The sequence below is a fragment of the Ambystoma mexicanum genome, chromosome 13, assembly GCF_040938575.1.
Source record: "Ambystoma mexicanum isolate Mex_15411 chromosome 13, UKY_AmexF1_1, whole genome shotgun sequence".
NCBI classification, from domain to species: Eukaryota; Metazoa; Chordata; class Amphibia; order Caudata; family Ambystomatidae; genus Ambystoma; species Ambystoma mexicanum.
This window is the reverse complement of record NC_090938.1, coordinates 786181189-786202304: the sequence shown is the minus strand read 5'-3', so window position 1 is coordinate 786202304 and position 21116 is coordinate 786181189. Positions and strand designations below refer to the sequence as shown.

Genomic DNA, 21116 nt, shown 5'->3' with positions numbered 1-21116 from the left:
TAGGCCTGCGACACAGAACAACGACCCCCAATGCCGATAACAGTGAGTGGCTGCCTTGCGCCCCCCCACCCCCCTGTGCTGCCATGGAAATATAACGAGGGCACCAGCCCAACCGTCGGGGCCTGTGGGAAGGGGGACCAGGACCAGCTGCCCTGCCCAACATAAGACATCCCTGATTACGGCGACACTGAACTGCTTGAACCACACCACACGGGGGGCAAGACTCAACGCTGCCAGGATCACCCCCCCCCCCCAACATCACCGGAGGCTGAATCTAACTAGATGCGACAATAACGCACGAAGAGGGGGGGGCCCCAGCTCCGGTTCCTCACCGAAACTTATTACCGAGATAGGCACCCAACGAACAGTGGAGGGTGGCACGGCGGCCCAGAGGGAAAGGATGTCTCCGCCTAGAACCAAACCGAAATCCATGACAATGGACACCTACACGACGGTCAGGCCTAAACAGCTGCCACAGTCAGACCCCATACCCACCGATGAACCATCACACACGGCAGCCGCAACTGGTGATACGGAAGTCCTTCAAGCCATTGCAGCGCTCCGCGCCTCCATTGAAGGCAAGATTGACGAAATTAAAGTGGATATGCAGCTCATGCGACAAGACGCACGCAATCTGACCGAAAGAGTCAACGCCAATGAAGCCACTCTACAGGTCAATGTTGAGAACACCACAGACCTGAAGAAGCGAGTCCTAGATTTAGAACAGCAAGTGGCAAGGCTGGAAGCGCGATCCGAAGACGCAGAAGGCCGAGCACGGCGCAATAACATCAGGATCCTAGGTGTTCCCAAAGATATGGAAGGCCCGGATCCCACAGAATTTATAGAGACAATGCTGCAACAAGAAATTGGCGCTGGAAATCTCTTGCAAGGATTCTCAGTAGAACGCGCCCATAGATCCCTTCAAAAGCGCCCTCCACCGGTCTCACACCCACGCCCGATCATTGCAAAAATCTTAAACTTTCGAGACAGAGAGACAATATTGCGCTATTCCAGGGAAGGAGGTGAAATCAAAAGACAAGACTCGTCAATTGTCATATACCCAGATTACACCCCCGCAGTACAGCGTGCCAGGAACACATTCATAACAGTAAAAGCGAGACTCTGCAAACTTAATCTGAAATACATGCTGCTCTACCCTGCTCGCCTCAAAGTCCTTTACAAAGGGAAAGCACTCTTCTTGGAGACCCCAGCCGCAGCAAACATGTGGCTCGAGCACAATAACTTGGCGGATGACGGAGAGGAACCGCTAAGGACTAACAACGGATAAAGCAGGAAGCCGCGAACGCCATCACCAGCCGTCAACTCCACACAGAGGTACAACTCAGCCAATTTAGACCGTAACACAACGATAGCAATATCGGGCAGAAGCACGAGGCACCACACATGACCACGCCAATGGGCGCCCCCCAAAAGAGATGTGTGAGTCAAATGCTTGCACGCTGCCCACATCGGAAGGCCTGGAGAGGCCCAGAAGGCTCGGGAGCCCCCGAGCGCTGCAAGTTCTACGCAACTGCTGGGGGCAGTTCACAGTTAAATGGTTTAGTTAGTTCATTCATTAGAATGACAGTTGAAAAAGTTGATAAGTCTCCATACTACATTATGTCAGCTGCAGAGAGGTAATCGGGAGGAGTGCACATGCTCTAGGAACCCGGGCGCATAAACAAATCTCCTTACCAGAAACACCCCGACCACGGGAGCCCGCCTGGAAAACTGCGACCACCACAATACCCCCCATGACATGGCGATGAGAATAAAAATTATGACATGGAACATAAGGGGCCTCGGCACCTACCTTCGAAGGAACAAAATTAATTCCTATCTACACAGAAAGGGGATAATGATAGCGCTCTTACAGGAAACACACTGCACTGCAGAATCCACCACCAAACTCCAGGAACACTGGGGTGGGCAGGGGTACGGAACTGCTTACTCCAAGTACGCTAGAGGGGTCTATACCTGGATCCATCCCCAACTCCCATTTCAATTAAAGAAAGCAGTAAAAGACCCAGAGGGCAGGTTCGTGATACTGCTCGGAAGCATAGAACAGCAAGAAGTTTGCATAGTGAACTCTTACCTCCCCAATAGTAATGTCCCAGGCCACCTTGATTCAATGTACGCTAGAGTCACACCACACAGAGATGGCCTTTTTATTTGGGGAGGGGACTTTACCTGCACCCACAATCCAGACCTAGACAGATCCCTACCCTTGCCTAGGACCCCATCAGCGGCTATGACCTCACTAAACGCAGTAACGGATAGACTAGATCTGGCAGACATATGGAGGGAGCTACATCCACAGACATGCACCTATTCTTACTACTCGTCCCCCCATGGCCTCCACACGAGACTAGATTACGTCTTCATAGGAAGGGAACACCTACCCCAGATGGAGGAGGCACGGTACCTGGGTAGGACGATTTCTGACCACTCTCCATTGGTGATAGAGTGGAACCATGCCACGACCACCCATTCCCATGTGGCGAATGCCAGTGAAAGCCCTGAGGGACCAAGCTTTTAAAGAAGAACTCCAGGACTCAATAGACAACTACATAGAGCTAAATACAGGGAGTGTAGAACACGCGAGCACCATATGGGAAGCCCTAAAAGTAGTAATACGGGGTGAAATTATAACAAAGGCCGGAGCCGTGAGAAAGAAGTTGAAAGATGAACTAACACAAAGAGAAAGGGAGATAGAGAGACTCGATAACAGTCCCTTAAGCCCACAACAACGGGAAGACAAGCTCAAAGCCCTTAGAGTCGAATGCACAAAGGCCTGGGATAGACTGGCCAAGTTTGATTATACCACCAGAACGAACCGAGCACACACGGAAGCTGACAGGCCTGGTAGGCTGTTGGCTTGGCTCTGCAGGAAAGAACACCCCAGGCACACAATTACCTCTTTACAGGACAAGGACGGCAACGTACATCAAGCCCAACATAACATAAATGACACCTTTAAAAATTATTATGCGCACCTGTACTCACACGAAGCTGAAATCCCCCTAGACCAGATAATTGGCACCCTAGACGAAATAGGACTACCCAGGCTCTCCCCTACACAAGCCGAAGCCTGAGATGCTGAAATCACTGCGGAAGACATAGCTGAGGCAATTAAATCACAGGCTACATGCAAGGCCACGGGCACTGATGGGTTTCCCTCAGAATTTTATAAGTCATATGACTCCTCCCTGGTCCCACTGTTACACAAAGTCTTCCTGGAAACATACGAGCGAGTTATCCTACCTGACAGCATGAGGGAAACCCTCGTGATCCCAGTCCTCAATCCAAACAAACTGGCGGAACACTGCGAATCATATCGACCCCTAGCCATGCTTAATTATGACGTCAAATTACTGACCACAATTCTTGCCAAACGACTTTCCAGACTCATAGGCGATATTATCCACACAGACCAATGCAGATTTATACCGGGACGCAACACAACCATGAATTTACGCAGACTACAACACATAGTCGAACAAACAGACGCGAATCCCGAGCCCTATGCCTTGCTTTCACTAGACGCCATCAAGGCATTCGATTCTATATATTGGGAATGGTTACTAGCAGTCCTACAGGAATTCGGTTTTGGTCCGGAATTTGTTCGATGGGTCAAAATACTGTACACCAGACCAAGGGCTCGGGTGAAAACTGGGAGACATGTATCAGCAATATGGGACATATGTAGGGGCACAAGACAGGGATGCCCGCTGTCTCACATGCTTTATATCCTCGGGTTGTAACCCATTGCAATCTATTTCAGGAAACAGTTCTTTGATGCAGGGATAAGACTTGGCGGGGCGGACCACATCATTTCGCTCTATGCGGACGATGTCCTATTGTACGTCAGGGATCCGAACCTTAACATTCCAACCATGTTGGAGATCCTCGACAACTTCTCCAAGGTCTCGGGCATACGATTTAGCAAAGCTAAGTCCTGCCTGTTCCCACTGGCAGGACTGAGAAGCAGAGACAGGGAGGAGCTCCCCGCACTAGGTATACAATGGCAGACCACGACATTCTGCTTCCTCGGAATCCAAATAATGCACACCCCGGAGCTTATGCATGAGCACAACACGGTGGCGGCGATACCAGCACTACGCAACTCAATGACCTTCTGGGCAAAACTTCCCCTATCAGTGATGGGCAGGGCCTCAGTAGTTAAAATGATTGTCCTCCCCCGGTTCCTATACAAATTCCAGAACGTACAATACTACATCAAGCCTAAGTTCTTTCGTCTGCTTGATTCAATCATTTGTGGCTTCCTTTGAGGGCAGGCCAGACACAAAATAGCACACACTACCCTAGTATTTACATACGTGCAAGGCGGTATCCAGCTCCCGAACCTCGAAAAATACTATTTAGCTGCTCTACTCAGCTTTGTGTCCAAATGGTTAGCCGACGACACCACGTCCGAGACACCCCTATTACAATCCATCATCTCCCCTATATACCTGAGAGAACTCATATGGGCCCCACAACACCTACTGAGCGACATACCCTCCATCGCTACCCTGGGAGGCAAATATGGCAAAGGGCTAAGGAGATAACCCAGCTGAAACACCGTACTCTCCCGAAATCCCATTGATCCAAGACATGTGCAAATCAAATACGGACCTACTCCACCTTAGACACTGGGAGAGGAAAGGTGTCTATACTTGGGGGGACCTGTATGACGAAGGCTCCTTCAGGGAGTTCGAGTCACTACAAAAAGAGGAGGACATACAAGCTGGCCAATTCCTATGGTACCGCAGGAAACGGAAAACGGCTAAGGAAAAATGCGACGTTTGGCCAGAGGAACCAGAGTCAGCCCCTCTTATAACGTTGTTATATAACCTGGGAGAGGGACAGAGAGCGGTCTCTCAGATATACAGCCACCTCAGCGACATACCCAACCCAAAAAGTGAGACAATGAAAAAGAGATGGGAAACAGATCTGAGACGGGAACTCTCAGAAGGTGAATGGAACAGAGGACTAGCATACCCCAAAGCTGTGTCCAGAAACCACAGATTCCGATTCATACAACTGAGCATGCTACATCGGACATATCTGACCCCCTGCAGGCTAGCGAAAATTAACAAACAAAAGGAAGCTCACTGCCCATGGTGCAACGCAGACGGGGCAGATCTACTTCACATGTTCTGGGAGTGCAACAAATCACAATCCCTATGGATGACAATAAAACAGACCTTTGAAAAAGCGGGTTCCCCCAACTACAAGTGGTCCCCCGAGGAGTGCCTTCTGGGAACACACACTAGGCAAGCCAAACTCAAGCACTGGTGAAACTCAAGGACTTGACCTGTATACTGGCCAAAAGACAAATTGCCATGGCCTGGAAAAAACCCGCAGGCCCGAATCATAAGGCATGGCGTAATGAACTAGACAGGTGGATTAACGCGGAAACAAGAGCATGGGAGGACAGCGTCAACAGGTCAACTGACGAATCAAGCTCTACCTTGGAGGCATGGAAGGAAATAACCATTAGCATGCTTTCCTCCCCAGATGATAAACCCCCATGAATGGAAAAGGACCCGACAACACCGCGTCGCAGGAACAAAACACCCATGGCAGACACAGATCACGCCCAGCCCCTGAAGCTTGTAGCCCCCCTCACCCCCTGCTCCCGACATCCCACCATATTGTTTGCTAAGACTTTTGAACAAAGAAGTTGAAACAAGGAGACAGTTAAATGTTGTTACGTTACTTTATAAAAAAATGTTACTGTTTATTAAGCAAGTATCACTATACCTGCTATTGAATGCAGGCCGAGAAGTTTTACTGTAAGATAACAAATGCCAATAAACACATTTGAAAATTAAATAAGGAGGACTCAGTAGTTTGGCAAAGGGAAGTCTGTTTAATGACAAGTACAGAAAACGGGAAACAAATGGAAATCAGCAGCGTTGCGATCACCTGTCTCGCTTCAACTCCCCGTTCTTCATTCAGACAGCAACATTTATAGCGAATTTTCGTCATCAATTGACGTGTTACACTCAAAGTTTGTCATGCATTTCTATTGGTCGGGAAAGGTAACTTAAGTATAGGTGCTATATCTGTGTATGGTAACAGAGCATGCGGATTAGATAACTCTTATCGGGTGGGCGTCTATGCCCCTCCCTCTACATCACACGTGATAGACGTCACTACAAGTATGACGTCCTATTGGTTCTATTATCTATAGGACCCTAGATAACTTGGTTGATTGTGATTGGGTGGGTTACACCCCTAGACATAAATCTCCATTTTAATTAGCAGCATGCAGAATGGACACCCAGGTGCCTAGTGTCTCAAGATTCACCCTGCCTCCCTTCCATCAATCAGTATCTTAGGGCTATGTGTCAATTAGACGGCTGGGTATGGCCTCGAAACTGCAGCCTCTTATCAGGAAAAGTTATGGCATCCTCGGGTTCTGGATGAAATTAGGCGGTGGTACCTCTTCGCGCCTTGCTGGTCACGTGTTAGTTCACCACGAATCTGCTTCAGTTTCCAGCTTTTAGTGTATTTAATTCTACTTTGGCCTCGCCACCTGCCTGGGCCTCCCTTATCTTGACCTTCACGGGGCTGGCTGGTATGCTCTGAAGTTTCAATTCTCCAGGGTTGCCGCTCTCCCCCCTTCCTTGGGTTGACCTCGAATTCCCATGCATGAGCTGCTCTTTGTTGAGTTTCGATTCCGCTCCTTCTCCTGGCTTTGGCTGGGATATGAAACCTGGCCTGTTAGGCCTCTGGCCGCCTGGGCATACTTCTGCATTACAAAATGGAGTCGCACTTGTATACCGTGCCTTATTGAGGTAGATATATGGTCGGCACTTGCCGCTCTATTCGTCTACTAAGCATTGCAAGCAGTATCCTTTTCAAAGCTTCTTGCGTTCCAATCCTATTTACACACGTTACCTGGTTGGCTACTTCCATCTTGCCTCATAGCAACGTTTCCTTACGTTTTAACATCGTCTCTTCTCCTGTGTCCATTACATCTAGTTTTCATAGCTGCTTACACTGGCGTGTTATCCTTGATAGCCGTTTTCGTTCATCTGTGAATCTGTCCAGGCCCTTGTGTCATTTCCACTGGCCATCCATTAAGGCTCTCTGGGTCTCTTCATGGACCGTCTGTAAGTACTCTTCGTTTCGTCTCAGCTGCTGGTATGGTTGTCTAAGAGGGTATCGTGCAGCCATGGTTGTCTAGTTACAGGTGGTTCAACAGGTATTGCTCTTCTGATGTACACTGGGTAGAGTCCCAGCACAGCTCTCTGTTGGTTCATTTGCTCCTCATACGTCACATACCTTGGCGAATACACTCCTGGTACCTCGAAATGGGGGGCAAGGGTGCAGGCCATGTCTGGGACCTCCTCTACAGGGCGCAATGGGAATGTGCGTGGGAGCTACCAACGGGTCGATTAGGGCCGGCCCGTTGTTATCTACCTGGTCCCCTCGCGGGACCCGGTAAGGACGTCTGGTAAAACCAGACATCCACATCGGGTCCCGCGAGGGAATCTCGTAATATTGCGAAAAGGGTTTAACGGGTCCGCCTCCATTAGCGGCAACCGTTAACCCATTCCACAATTCTTATTATGAGGCTGATTGACTACAAAGAAAGGAAGGCAAGGACAGTAACATACAAAGACTGCTGCAGTAAGACCTACCTTAAAGACACTTGAATGGGCTTGCACCAGTGAAGTAACTCGGTCGCCCAAGCCCACTGAAGACTACGCACCCCTGCAAAGAAGGCAGGACGGAGAGCATGCCAAATATTACAATAAGGTGAGGAGAGGGCCATAGGGTCAAACTCGGGGAGGTGGAAGAAGACCCTACCTGATCTTGAATCCAGTCCTCCTGTGCTTTCAGGCCCGACTTTATTGAAGGCACCACCCGGGATCGGGAAGAGGGTTCCAGGCGCAAATCCAGCAACCAGGGCTGAGTGGCGTCCCCGTGGATACCAGGTGAGTGTAACAGAACGCAAAGCCTCTATAACCTAATCCACCTAGGCGCCATGGAGACATCAGAAATTTACCAATTGGCTCAACTATTAGGACAGTTACGTGCCGAAGTTCATTCAGCCAGGCAAGGGACAAATGCCCTACGGAGGGACCTAGTTTTAACAAAGGATCGCACAGAGAAAATCAGTAGGCAGTTACTACAATCACAGGCCGGACAAACTCCATTGCCTGGAAATAACCCACCGGCACAAGCACCCGCCTTATCCACCGCTCCAGTATTCTCAGGCGACCCCAGGAAGTATGCTGCATTCATGAATCATTGTCATCTTCATTTCCTCTGCAGACCAGGTGCATTCTCCAACGATCAGGCACAGGGTAGCTTTTGTTTTGTCATACCTGAGCGGAAGTGCAGCGGATTGGTCGGTGCCACTTGTGAGCCATGATGATCCATTACTACATGACTTTGGGGGCTTCCAGAAGGAAATGGAGAAGCTCTTTGCTCATCATACCAAAGAGCAAGCAGTAGACCATGAACTCTTGTCACTCCGGCAGGGGAATCAAGACTTATTAACGTACATTGCAACCTTCAATAGGTTAGTTGCTGAAACTAGGTGGCCCTAGACAAAAGAACCACGTTGTCTCACCGAGGCCTACGAGGAGAATTGAAGGACGTTCTGGCCCAGGTGGTTGATCCGCCTAGAGACTATAACGAATTTATCAATCTGGTTGTGCAACTAGATAACCGACTACAAGACCGGAAGGCAGATCGGTCTAGGTGAGACACTCGGGCCGTGTATGTGCGGCCTAGGGATAGAGCTTCACGCATGTCTGAAAACACTGTAGAACCCATGCAGATCGGAGGTATACCACCACCGTTAACAAAAGCAGAAAGGGACAAGAGAAGGCAACAGCAGTTATGTTTGTACTGCGGAAAACCAGGACACTTCCTAAAGTACTGCCCAGTGAAGCCTCCAAGAAGAACCGTAGGGGCCACGGAGAAGGATGAGAGTAAGGAGTCAGAAAACTACCTAGATCGACAAATGTAGAGGTCAGTTTGTCGAGTGAGAAGAAAGAGCCATCGACCTCACACTTTGCAATACCAGTTATCCTAATCAATCATCAACAACCGTCTGGGATGCATGCCGTTGAGGCATACATAGAGAGTGGAGCAGTTGGGAACTACATTGATCAAGAACTGGCAGCAGAGATGGGGCTTCCCTTACGTTTCAAGCCGAACACAGAAAAGGTAACCACTGTGGATGGGACAGAAATTGCTTCCGGACCAGTAACACAATGTACATCGGCAGTAACCCTGCTGTGCTAGGATGGACACCTGGAATCCATTTCCTTCGATCTCATCAAGGCACCTCAGTTCCGGCTGATATTAGGGATGCCATGGTTAGTTGCTACACAACCATCAGATAGATTGGCGTGCAAGCAAATTGACCTTCCCCGTTGACTGCGCTCCTACCTGTTATATCATGAAGAGAAACCCAATTTCAGCATCCCGGAGATTCCTAGAACAGCGGCATCAACACTTGGTGTGACTAGCACACTCCCGAGAGAATATCAAGATTTACAGGATGTGTGCCAGAAAGAGCAAGCTAACACACTACCACCGCACAGGCCCTATGTCTGCCAGATTGACGTCATACTTGGTGCACAGATTCCTTGTGGCAGGATCTATGCACTCACAGAACCAGAAAACCTGCATTTGAAATCCTATCTAGACCAGTACTTGGCAAACGGATGTATCCGCTCATCTAAATCACCGGCAGCCAGTCCCTTATTCTTTGTATTAAAGAAGGAAGGGGACTAGAGGACCTGCATCGACTATCGCACATTAAACCGGATCACCGTAAAGAATCGTTACCCCCTGCCACTCATTCCCGAAATGTTAGACCAAGTCAAGGATGTCCAGATTTATACCAAGCTAGACCTCAGAGGAGCATACCACCTGGTCCGAGTTAAAAAAAGGAAATGAATGGAAAACCGCCTTCCGTACCAAATATGGGTTGTATGAGTACCAGGAAATGCCTTTTGGACTTTGCAAGGCTCCCGCGGCGTTCAAATACTTCATGAATGACGTCCTGTGAGAATTAATCAATGTTTTCGCCTTGGTCTACATAGATGACATCCTAGTGTATTCAGCCTCTAAACAAGATCATGTCAAGCACGTCCATTCCGTTCTCACCAAACTCCGGCAACATCGAATATATGCAAAACTTGAAAAATGCTTTTTTCACGTAACCGAAGCGGAATTCCTTGGTTATATCCTTACTCCGAAAGGCATCAGAATGGATGTACACCAAGTGGATGGCCAAACAGAAAGAACCAATCAGACCCTCGGGCAATACTTGCGGTGCATGCTGCATCAGGTGGAAGGAACTTGGAGAGATTTATTATGGATAGCAGAATATGCTTACAACAATTTGTTGAATTCCAGCACGGGACAAACCCCTTTCTACACCCTATACGGCAGACACCCACGTACTTCCGAACTAGACCTTCCTCCCAGTTTGGAAATGCCAGCAGTAAAAACTCTTCATGCAACCATCTCTCAGGCCTTTAAAAAGGCAGCAGAGCATCTAATCTAATCCAAGCCAAGCACAAACAAAAGAAATTCGCTGACCAACACCGAAAAAAGGCCCCGACTATCAAGTAGGAAACAAGGTTTGGCTAGCAGCAAAATACATACCCATAAAAGCAACCCAGACCTTCCGTCCTCGCTATCTGGGACCTTATTCCATCAAATCTATCATCAACCCAGCAGATGTCAAGTTAGCATTACCAGCCAATATGCAAATCCACCCGGTGTTCCACGTCTCACTCCTGAAACCGGTACAACCCGGTAAGCGGGTTATGACACCACCAGAACCAGTGATAGTTGATGGGGAACCAGAGTTCGAAGTAAAGGAAATCTTGGATTCTAAAATTACCAGGTCCAAATTATATTACTTAGTCGATTGGAAAGGTTATGGACCTCAAGACAGATCCTGGGAACCCAGCAAGAATATTCATGCACCACGTTTGATTAAGGCATTTAATCAGAACTTTCCAGCCAAGCCAGGACCAGACAGAAGAACCACCATCGGAGGGGCCTTGGGGGGGAGGGAGTGCTGTCACGACCCTTAACCAAAACCCCCACTGATGTCCACATGCCAGGTAAGGCCAGGGTTTGGGGTTCTATTAGGGCCTCGGGAGCCTTTACTACCTTCCAAGACTCTCTTGGAGTCAGTCCTGGCACCTTTGGAGGAACATCTTTGAAGGGGACTACTTTTTCTTGGTCCTGCAGCCAACATGGGGGCACCCACATAGTCTAGTTCCCTAGAACTAGACTATGCGGTATAGTGTTTTGGGTGTGGTAGCCTGGGACTACTTTACCTGGACTACTTTGCTGGGAGGCTATTTAAACCACACCAAAGCAACAGAACACGCTTCACGTTATTCTGCAGCCTGCAGCGTAACGCTCACCGTGCCCAGTGTCCTTGATACCGGCAATCATCGGAGCAATGAGCCCGCAGAGGAGAATAAGAACATCATTAATGGACTCTTACCTGCGAACTCCATCCTGTATCCGCCCGACGCTCGTCCCTGCTTCTGCTACTCGCGGTCGCCCATCCAGCAGTCAGCATCTCCTGGGACACTGCGTACTCACCGGAACAAAGGAACCTGAAGAGAGAGAGAGTAAGACAACGTTAGAAAAGGTTACTTATGGCGTAAGCCTCAGTCATCAAGAGAACCTCACCTGGTTGGCCTCCTCTTGGCCGGTATCGTTCCGGAATACCACGCTCTCCGGAGAAGATCATTGCGACCTGTAAGGAGAGAAGAAACACAGGTTAGCAAGTAAAAGGCAAGGCAGCGCAACGCTTAGCGCATTACTTACCAAATCGTAGTGCGCTTCTTGAGCCATCCATACCCGCAGGTGCTCAATCCAACCAGCATGACACGCCGAATCTCCCGCTCACCTAGGGGGGTAAAGGAAAGACATTGACTACAAAGAAAGGAGGGCAAGGACAGTAACATACAAAGACTGCTGCAGTAAGACCTACCTTAAAGACACTTGAATGGGCTCGCACCAGTGAAGTAACTCAGTCAACCAAGCCCACTGAAGACTACGCACCCCTGCAAAGAAGGCAGGACGGAGAGCACGCCAAATATTACAATAAGGTGAGGGAGAGGGCCATAGGGACGAACTTGGGGAGGTGGGAGAAGACCCTACCTGATCTTGAATCCAGTCTTCCTGTGCTTTCAGGCCCGATTTCTATCGAAGGTAACACTTGGGATCGGGAAGAGGGTTCCAGGCGCAAATCCAGCAACCAGGGCTGAGTGGCGTCCCCGTGGATACCGGGTGAGTGTAACAGACTGTCAGAGGCTGAACAAAGGATATCCAAGTCAAAGGACTTAATAGACAAATTGGAGAGTTCGGTGTGGACCCTCAAGTCTGAACTGGGGATAGTTGGAGCCAAAAATGACGATCTTGAGAACCGCTCCAGACGTAATAACATTTGTATACTGGGCCTCCCTGAATCAACATCCACGGGCCCACTGGAAATGTTTCTGGAGAAGAACCTTCCTATGACAATCAGTAACCCTGTTTTCTCCTCACACTTTCAAATAGAGTGAGTGCACAGATCGCTCGGCCCACAACTGGCGCATGACCTCCCAATGCGACCAATCATCGCTAAAGTCTTCAATTTCCACGACATAGACTGATCCTAAAAGAAGCCAGGGAGAATGGTCACCTCCAGTAGAAATCTGCTAATATTCAAATTTTCACTGATTACAGTCCAGCAGTACAAGCCACTGGGAAGACGTTCAAAATGTGCACAAGTATCTACGGGACATACAGGTGCAGTACGCCATGTTTTTAACAGCAAAACTTAAAATAATCCACAATAATAAGTCTCATTTTTTCACCTTTCTATCGGATGCAATGGGCTTCTGCACATGCCCGCGTTGTTGACATGACAAAGCTGGGACCATGCACCTGTAACATTGGGTTGCTTGGTGGACCTACCAGTTGCACTCACTTGATCGAACTATCCGCCATATCGCGATGGCTGCCCCTCAGTAGCCTGCTGGCAGAACTTACTTGAGATTAACAATCTGTTCTGGTTAGCATTATGTCTTGTGGGGATATCCGCTGGTAAATTGGGGGAACCGGTGAGGGTGGGGAGGGGGTTACAAGTAAAAAAACTGGTAAAAGACTCCACTAATTGTATCTGTAAATATACTTTTCTTGCACATTTGACTTGGATTTGCTTACGTAATTGTGCAAACTGGCCTGTAGCTGGTACACTGTGCACATGGGCTTATATCACCCAGAATGGCAGTCATTAGATGTGTCACTTGGAAAGTGTGCGATCTGAAGGATCCTGTGAAAAAACTGCAAGGCATTTGTGCTGATACGGCCCGATATACTTTTACCATAATCACATTTTAACAAATGTGTGCATGAGTCTGTGACGAGGCTATGGGGGGAACGCAGATGGTTTGCTATTTATTCCTCCTACTCCAGGGGGGGGCAGTGATCTTGATGCACAGAAACAGTGATTTTGAATTTGTGAGGGCTGAAACTGACCACAAGGGCTGCTATGTCATGGTGATTGCTAACATTTGCGGAATGAATACGGCCATACTGAACATTGACGCCCCATCTTTTTCCAAACAATATTTGCTGCTATTTGCCAAGTGCATCCAGTGTATTGGTCATGATATACTCATTGGGGTATGCGGGGGGCTTCAACACAACATTGTGTCACCACCTGGATAGACCCTCGGCACAAGGAAAGGGACAACCCAATGCAACCTATGTCATTCAGGAAGCGTTTACAATCTCAATCTGGCAGACATATGGCGTAAGAGACACCTTGCAGACCGCTGATACACTTTTTACTTAACGGTATACAACATATATTCAGTTCGATGTGAACATGTTCTCAGGAAAATATAGTCAGCAAAAAGGTAATTTTAGAAAATGTAGTCATTCAATAAAAGCAATGTAAAGTATGAAATGTTGCCAGTGATAAGGTCGCCAAAAAAGCTATTTTTATATACAGAAAAGTACAAGTCTGCAACCCTAACAATGACCCAAACCACTAATAAAACATTCACCATCATCATAACTCCATTCCTAAACCTTACTCTAACTTTGCTTGTCACTCAATACAAAACACCAAATACATAGAGAATGTTAGGTGAACCTAACATCAACAGCTTGCTAATAATTCCACAGCCCTTTCCCTAACCCAAACCCTTGCTCTAATCCTAACCTTTGCCACAAAGCTAAAAGTTACCCTTACCCGCTAGGAAAGCTCAGCGGGTAAAGCACTTGCAGCTGCGATCTGTGTGTGATCTGTAGGTCGCACGTCCGAAACTTGGCAAGGACAACACAGTCGTTCATCCGCCCAATGTCAATATAATGAGCACAAATTTGAACTAGGTAATAATAATTTTATAAAAAATGTATATACAGCCTTTTGGATAAAGGTGCTCTATAAATGACAAGTTATTATAACGCTAATGCTTCCTCTATGCTGCACTAACAACTCTGTTTATCTTAGCCTCTTTCCTACACCAACATCACTAGCGTCTCAAACCCCCCTATCCCTTTCATTAACACTAACCCTAACCATTATTCTTTTAGCCGTAGGCTTACTGTGACCCCCTACCTTCTTGCTACACCAGGCAATCACAAGTCCACTAATCCCTAGCATTACTGCAGTTTTGGCAACTTTTTACCTGCATTTTTTGAGTACGTTTTTCATTGTCGACTTTTTCACTGCAGAGGTATTTTTACAACCATTTTTTCGCTCACTACATTTTTGTTGGCAGCATTTTCACTGGATACCATACATATTAGGCTACATTTGTGGCTGTGATGCACGGGGGGTGACCCAGAGAGCCAGCAGTTGCGACATACTCACTAGGACACTGTCTGCCCACCCCACCCCATTACTGTTAGGGATCCATTTCCTATGTCTGGGCGCATGGGCCTCAACCTGGCGATTCAAACTGGAATCCCTTTTGAACCTAGTGTTTAAATCGGAATTGAGGGATGAGATCATGCATTTCTTCCCCACTAACTCCCCATTAGTTGACAACACTATGATTGTGTGGGAAACCTTTAAACCATATGTCAGAGGACTCTGTGCCTCGCAGGACTTTGGCATCTTAAGGCGGGTGTGGAGAGAGTTGGGCGAATGTGAGTTGCACCTAAATATACTCCATTAAGAACATGCCAAGAGTGGGAATGCGAAAACACTACTGAATATTTGCAACCAGCACAACAAATTTCGGCGGCTTGCCGACAGGGACATCAAAATGTACTCTCGGAGGCCTGCTGCCAGGAGGTATATGGAATCCGGCAAGCCCGGCTAAATGCTCGCCAGGCCGGACAGACAAGAAAAGGGCCAGAATGTTTCTCATCCTGTCGGCATTAACTTAATATTTCAAAAATATGACTCCTCCTTATACTCGTGGAAGCTTGAGAAATCCAAATTGCAGATTTGCAGGTATTGGACAGCGACCCTCTACTGCGGCTAGATGATGAGCCGCATGGGCCCCTGAATTTACCTTTGTCAGTGGAGGAAATTAGACCATTGATCGCTGACTTACAGTTGGGAAAGGCGCCGGGCCCGGATGGGCTAACAGCGGAATTTTAAAAGGAGTTTGCTGATATTCTAGCCCTGAAATTGCAACAAAGCCTTAATATGCAGTACACTGGATCCTTACACTAATGAGGCCAGAAAGGTGCTGCTTCCTAAACCAAACAAAGACCTGCACCATTGCTGGTCATGTAGGCCATTGTCAATGGTCAATATAGATAACAAAATTCTAGCAAAGGTGCTAGCGCATCTAACTCTCCTGCTTCTACCTGGAATGGTCATGATGACTAATCTGGTTTTATACCCGGCCGATCCACCATAATCTGAGTAAATTATTCAGTATCATGGCCCTGATAGATCGGGAGGTGTCGGCACTAGCTGCCTTCTTAGATGGCAGGAAGGCATTTGACTCTTTGGAATGGTTATACATGGTTGAGGTGCTTACTAGGATGGGGGTGGGTGCGCATTATATCTCCCTAGTGGCACTGTTATATACTAATCCCGCTGTCAGAGTTTATAGCTTCTCACTATTAGGGGCATGTGCGAGGGCTACCCACTATCTCCAATACTATTTGCAGTGTCCGTTGAACCAGTGGTGGCAATACTCCAGGCATATCCTGCTGACCGAGGCCTAAACTCTGCTGCTGTCACTATATGAAGACGATCTGGTGGTCTTTATAAAGCGCCCCGAACGCAACCGCCTGCTGTTGTGGACAAGATATTTGAGTTTGGCCGATATTCAGCATTGCAGATCAATTGTAATGCATCATAATTGTTACCTCTGTCAGAGACAGTGTCCCATGCGGAATAAAGCAGTCAATTCAAATGGTCTCAGCATAATGACAGATAACTTGCATAAATGTTGCCCGCTCCTCCACACTTCTGTATTCACTAAACTATGTCCCACTCCTCAGTGAATGGCAACTAGAAGCCAAGAAATGGATCACACTACCTATTTCGTTCATGGCCAGGGTTTGCCTGATTAGGATGATCCTGCTCCCAAAATGGTTGTACATGTTTATTAACATTCCCATTCAACTTAATGCTCAATTTTTCACCAAAGTTAAATCAATGCTTATTGACCAAATTCACATGGGATATCACCCTGCATCAAGTGGGAGATGCTGGTCCTGCCATGCCTGCCAGGGGGATTGAATGTACCCAATTTTGAAATCTACTTACTGGTTTGCATGATCCATTACACTAGCCACTGGTTTCAGGCCACTCCTATTCCTCAACGTATTTGATTAGAGAAGATGCGGGCATGGCCGACAACCCTCGAGGCGATAACGCTATCTGCTAGTGCGTGTCGCTGTGACTCTACTGACGCAGTAGAGCTGACCAAATGGGCTTCACAGAAACTACATCTCAAGCTTGCCATGTCCACACCATACGCCCTGGATAACGTTGAGGGACATACGTTCACTGCTGAGAAAGGCACTATGCATGCATTACATAAAAGAGGGTTCACTAGGTTCAAAGACCTCTTTGAGGAAGGGCAGTTAGTTCCTTTGGATACATTTCACGAGCAGACACGCACTTCTCTGATCTCTGCTCTCCTTTATAACCATATCAAGGGGAAAATGAAGGCCAAGTACCCAGACATACCTTAGGAACCCAAGGGAAGCCCCCTCGTACAATACCTATTGACTAGTGGATCGGCCTCTCGAAATGTCTCTGCACGGTACAAGTTAACCATGGTCAGCTTACACAGGGGGATGGGTGAGGCTGCCAGGAGGAAGTAGGAATAACCCTAGGTACACCCATAGATTATAAACACTGGGATAGACTCTGTTGGCAAACAAGATACATATCCCTTAATTATAAACACACAGCGCTGCAATATAGATTTCTACGTGAAGCATACTACACACCCCTAAAGGTCAGGGAATGCGATCCTGCATCTTCCATTAAATTCCCCAAGTGTAAACAGCTCAATGCAGATTTTTTTGCACATGACCTGGTCATGTCCTCACATAGCAAGGTACTGGTGGGAGGTTATAAAAACAGTAACTGCAATCACCCAAACTCGAGATGTTGAACGATCCCCTGAAATGCCTGTTTGGCCTTCCTCTCCGCTCACCGAGACTATTGGGCAGATTAACAGTAATAGCATTGCTATTGGCTCGTAAATGTATCGCAATGAAGTAGTGCGACAGCGCAGTGCCCGTGTACAAACAATGGATGAACGAGCTGATCAGGGTTGAAGACTATGAATATACCTACTGTGAGCTGGCACATCCAAACTCTAGACCCAGAGACAAATGGGTCACACTTATGACAATACTAATGAAACAGGCAAGGCAAAGCAGTGGATCCCCACCACGGTAACAGTCGCCAGTAGCCGGCACGGACTAAGCTCAAAGTCGACTGTGCTGTGTTTTTGTTCTCATTCCTTTTTGGATGTCACCTGATGCTATATGTTTTAATGATACAATGTTAATTTCTTTGCGTTGAGCACTCTTAATATGCACACACTGGGGCACTAGTTTCCTAACGGATAAGCTTGATGTTTGCATACTTGACTATAAATGTGTCTGTTGAATAGAGACATTTTCCCTAAAAAATATCTCACAGTGTAAAGAACTTAAGTGCTTTTTCTACTGCCTTGTATGTAGCTGCAAACCCAATATTTAGTTCTCTAACAGTACAGTGCCGTAACCCCAAACTTCTATGCTAACATTGATGGCCCTGGGCATCCTGCTGAGACCCGCACAACCAGGTGCTGCAGTAAGCCTCACTCACCTGGGTGCAAAGCTGTTCTCAACACTCCAAAATGCCATACATCTTTATTTGCCTTGCCGGTCCTGATGCCCAATTATGACACCATGGGTCTATGTTCTGATGGAGGGTCAGTCACCTCAGAATACCATGTAACATCACATAGGGGCTGTCGTTCTTTCTGGACAAACCCATCATTTCTCACACACAACTCTGACCCTACTGTTCTGACCAACTAGTCGACACATGGGCGTTCAGCAAGAATTCTTCCCATCATTATCCTAATTAAGTCATATTACATAGAGATGAAATCTCTTTTTTTGTGGTATTTCTAGTTGTTGCAGAACAGTCAAACAAAACATTTTCCCATGTCCTAATACAATGTGTAAATGTGTGTGTTGTACACCTGCTTCCAGATCATGAGACTCTAATCATGCACCAGCTGCAGGCCAAGATCTTGGAGAAGTCCCAGGTTCTCTACGAGGTGATCGAGTATGCTGGCCAGCTGGATGTGCTGCTGGCCATGGCTGTCATGGCTAGAGAGAACGGGTACTGCCGGCCCAAGTTCACCCAGAGAAACAGTATCCACATCAAGGACGGAAGGTGAGATCTGAATGAAGGTACCAGAAAGAAAGGCTGGGAAGAGAGATGAAAGGAGGTGAGATTTGAATCCAGGAACCGGGAGAGGAAGGCAAGATGGAGAGAGGAAAGGTGAGATCTGCATCCAGGAACCAGGAGAGGAATGCCCAGAAAGGAAGGCTAGGTAGAGAATTCGAAGGTAAGATCTAAGAATCAGGAGAGGAAGGCTAGGTAGAGAATTGGAAGGTGAGATCGGAATCAAGTGCCCAGAAAGGAAGGCTAGAGAATTGGAAGGTGAGATCTGAATCCAGGAAGCAGGAGAGTAGGGCTAGGTAGAGAGTTGAAAGATGAGATCTTAATCCAAGAACCAGGAGAGGAAGGCTAGGTAGAGAGTTGGAAAGTAAGATCTTAATCCAAGAACAAGGAGAGGAAGGCTAGGTACAGAATTGGAAGGAGAGATCTGAATAAAGGGCCCAGAAAGGAAGGCGAGGTAGAGAGATGGAAGGTGAGACTTAAATCAAAGGACCAACAAAGGAAGGCTGGGTAGAGAGTTGGAAGGTGAGATCCTAATCAAGGGACTAAAAAATGAAGATTTGGGGGAGAATTGTATGGTCAGTGCTGAATCAAGATACCAGGAATGTAAGGTTTAGGGGAGAGTTGGAGGATGAGACCTGAAACAAGGGACCAGGAGACTTTTGGACGGACAGTTGGAAGGTGAGATCTGAACCACGGAAGAAGGAAAGGAAGGCTAGCAAGAGTGTTGGAAGATGAGATCTGAATCAAGGCACCAGGAAAGGAAGGCTGGGTAGATAGATGGAAGGTAAGATCTGAAGCCAGGGACCAGGAAAGGAAGGTGAGGTAGAAAGATGGAAGTTGAGGTCTGAAGCTAGGGACCAGGAACGGAAGATGAGGTAGAGAGTTGGAAGGTGAGATCTGAATCAAGGACCAGGACACAAAGGCGGGGTAGAGAGTTGGAAGGTGAGATCTGAATCAAGGGACCAGGAAACAAAGGCATGGGGGAGAGTTGAAAGGTGAGATCTGAATCACGGGACAAGGAAAGGAAGGCTGGGTAGAGAGATGGAAGGCAAGATCTGAATCAAGGGACCAGGAAAGGAAGGCTCGGTAGCGAGATGGAAGGTAAGATCTGAAGCCAGGGTCCAAGAAAGGAAGGTGAGGTACAAAGATGGAAAGTGAGATCTGAATCAAGGGTCCAGTAAAGAAAGGCTAGCTAGAGGGTTGGAAGGTGAGATCTGAATTAAGGAACCAGGAAACGAAGGCGAGGTAGAGTTGGAAGGTGAGATCTGAATCAAGGGACCAGGAAAGGAAAGTGAGGTAGAGAGTTGGAAGGTGAGATCTGAATCCAAGAACAAGGAGAGGAAGGCTAGGTACAGAATTGGAAGGAGAGATCTGAATAAAGGGCCCAGAAAGGAAGGCGAGGTAGAGAGATGGAAGGTGAGACTTAAATCAAAGGACCAACAAAGGAAGGCTGGGTAGAGAGTTGGAAGGTGAGATCCTAATCAAGGGACTAAGAAATGAAGATTTGGGGGAGAGTTGAATGGTCAGTGCTGAATCAAGATACCAGGAATGTAAGGTTTAGGGGAGAGTTGGAGGATGAGACCTGAAACAAGGGACCAGGAGACTTTTGGACGGACAGTTGGAAGGTGAGATCTGAACCACGGAACAAGGAAAGGAAGGCTAGCAAGAGTGTTGGAAGATGAGATCTGAATAAAGGCACCAGGAAAGGAAGGCTGGGTAGATAGATGGAAGGTAAGATCTGAAGCCAGGGACCAGGAAAGGAAGGTGAGGTAGAAAGATGGAAGTTGAGGTCTGAAGCTAGGGACCAGGAACGGAAGATGAGGTAGAGAGTTGGAAGGTGAGATCTGAATCAAGGACCAGGACACAAAGGCGGGGTAGAGAGTTGGAAGGTGAGATCTGAATCAAGGGACCAGGAAACAAAGGCATGGGGGAGAGTTGAAAGGTGAGATCTGAATCACGGTCTCAGATTCAGTCTGATCCTTGTTATCTCCACCAACCCCCTCCTCACCTGAAGTCTTTATGACTGAGGTACCGTCTGAATCAGAGTCCCAGGATTCATCCGTTGGTATCTCCTTTCTTCTCTGTCTCCAAGAGTCGCTGGGCTTCTTGGGCGTCCTTACTCCTGGTTTGGTGCGATGGGTATGGGCTCCACTAGAGGCCACTTTGCCTGAGATGCAATTTGCCTGGCAGTGGGGACCCCAGGGAGCCCACCCCAGAC

The 21116-nt window shown here is 47.6% G+C and overlaps 1 protein-coding gene across 2 annotated transcripts in view; it reads left to right on the top strand.

Moving 5' to 3' along the window:
* The window catches only part of MSH5 (mutS homolog 5), a 402336-nt gene that overhangs the window by 293650 nt on the left and 87570 nt on the right, over positions 1 to 21116 (top strand). For both annotated transcript variants that reach the window (XM_069635150.1, XM_069635151.1), the window contains one exon: positions 18700 to 18886. In XM_069635150.1, the coding sequence (XP_069491251.1) occupies positions 18700 to 18886 (187 nt within the window). The remainder of the gene's footprint in view (positions 1 to 18699; positions 18887 to 21116) is intronic.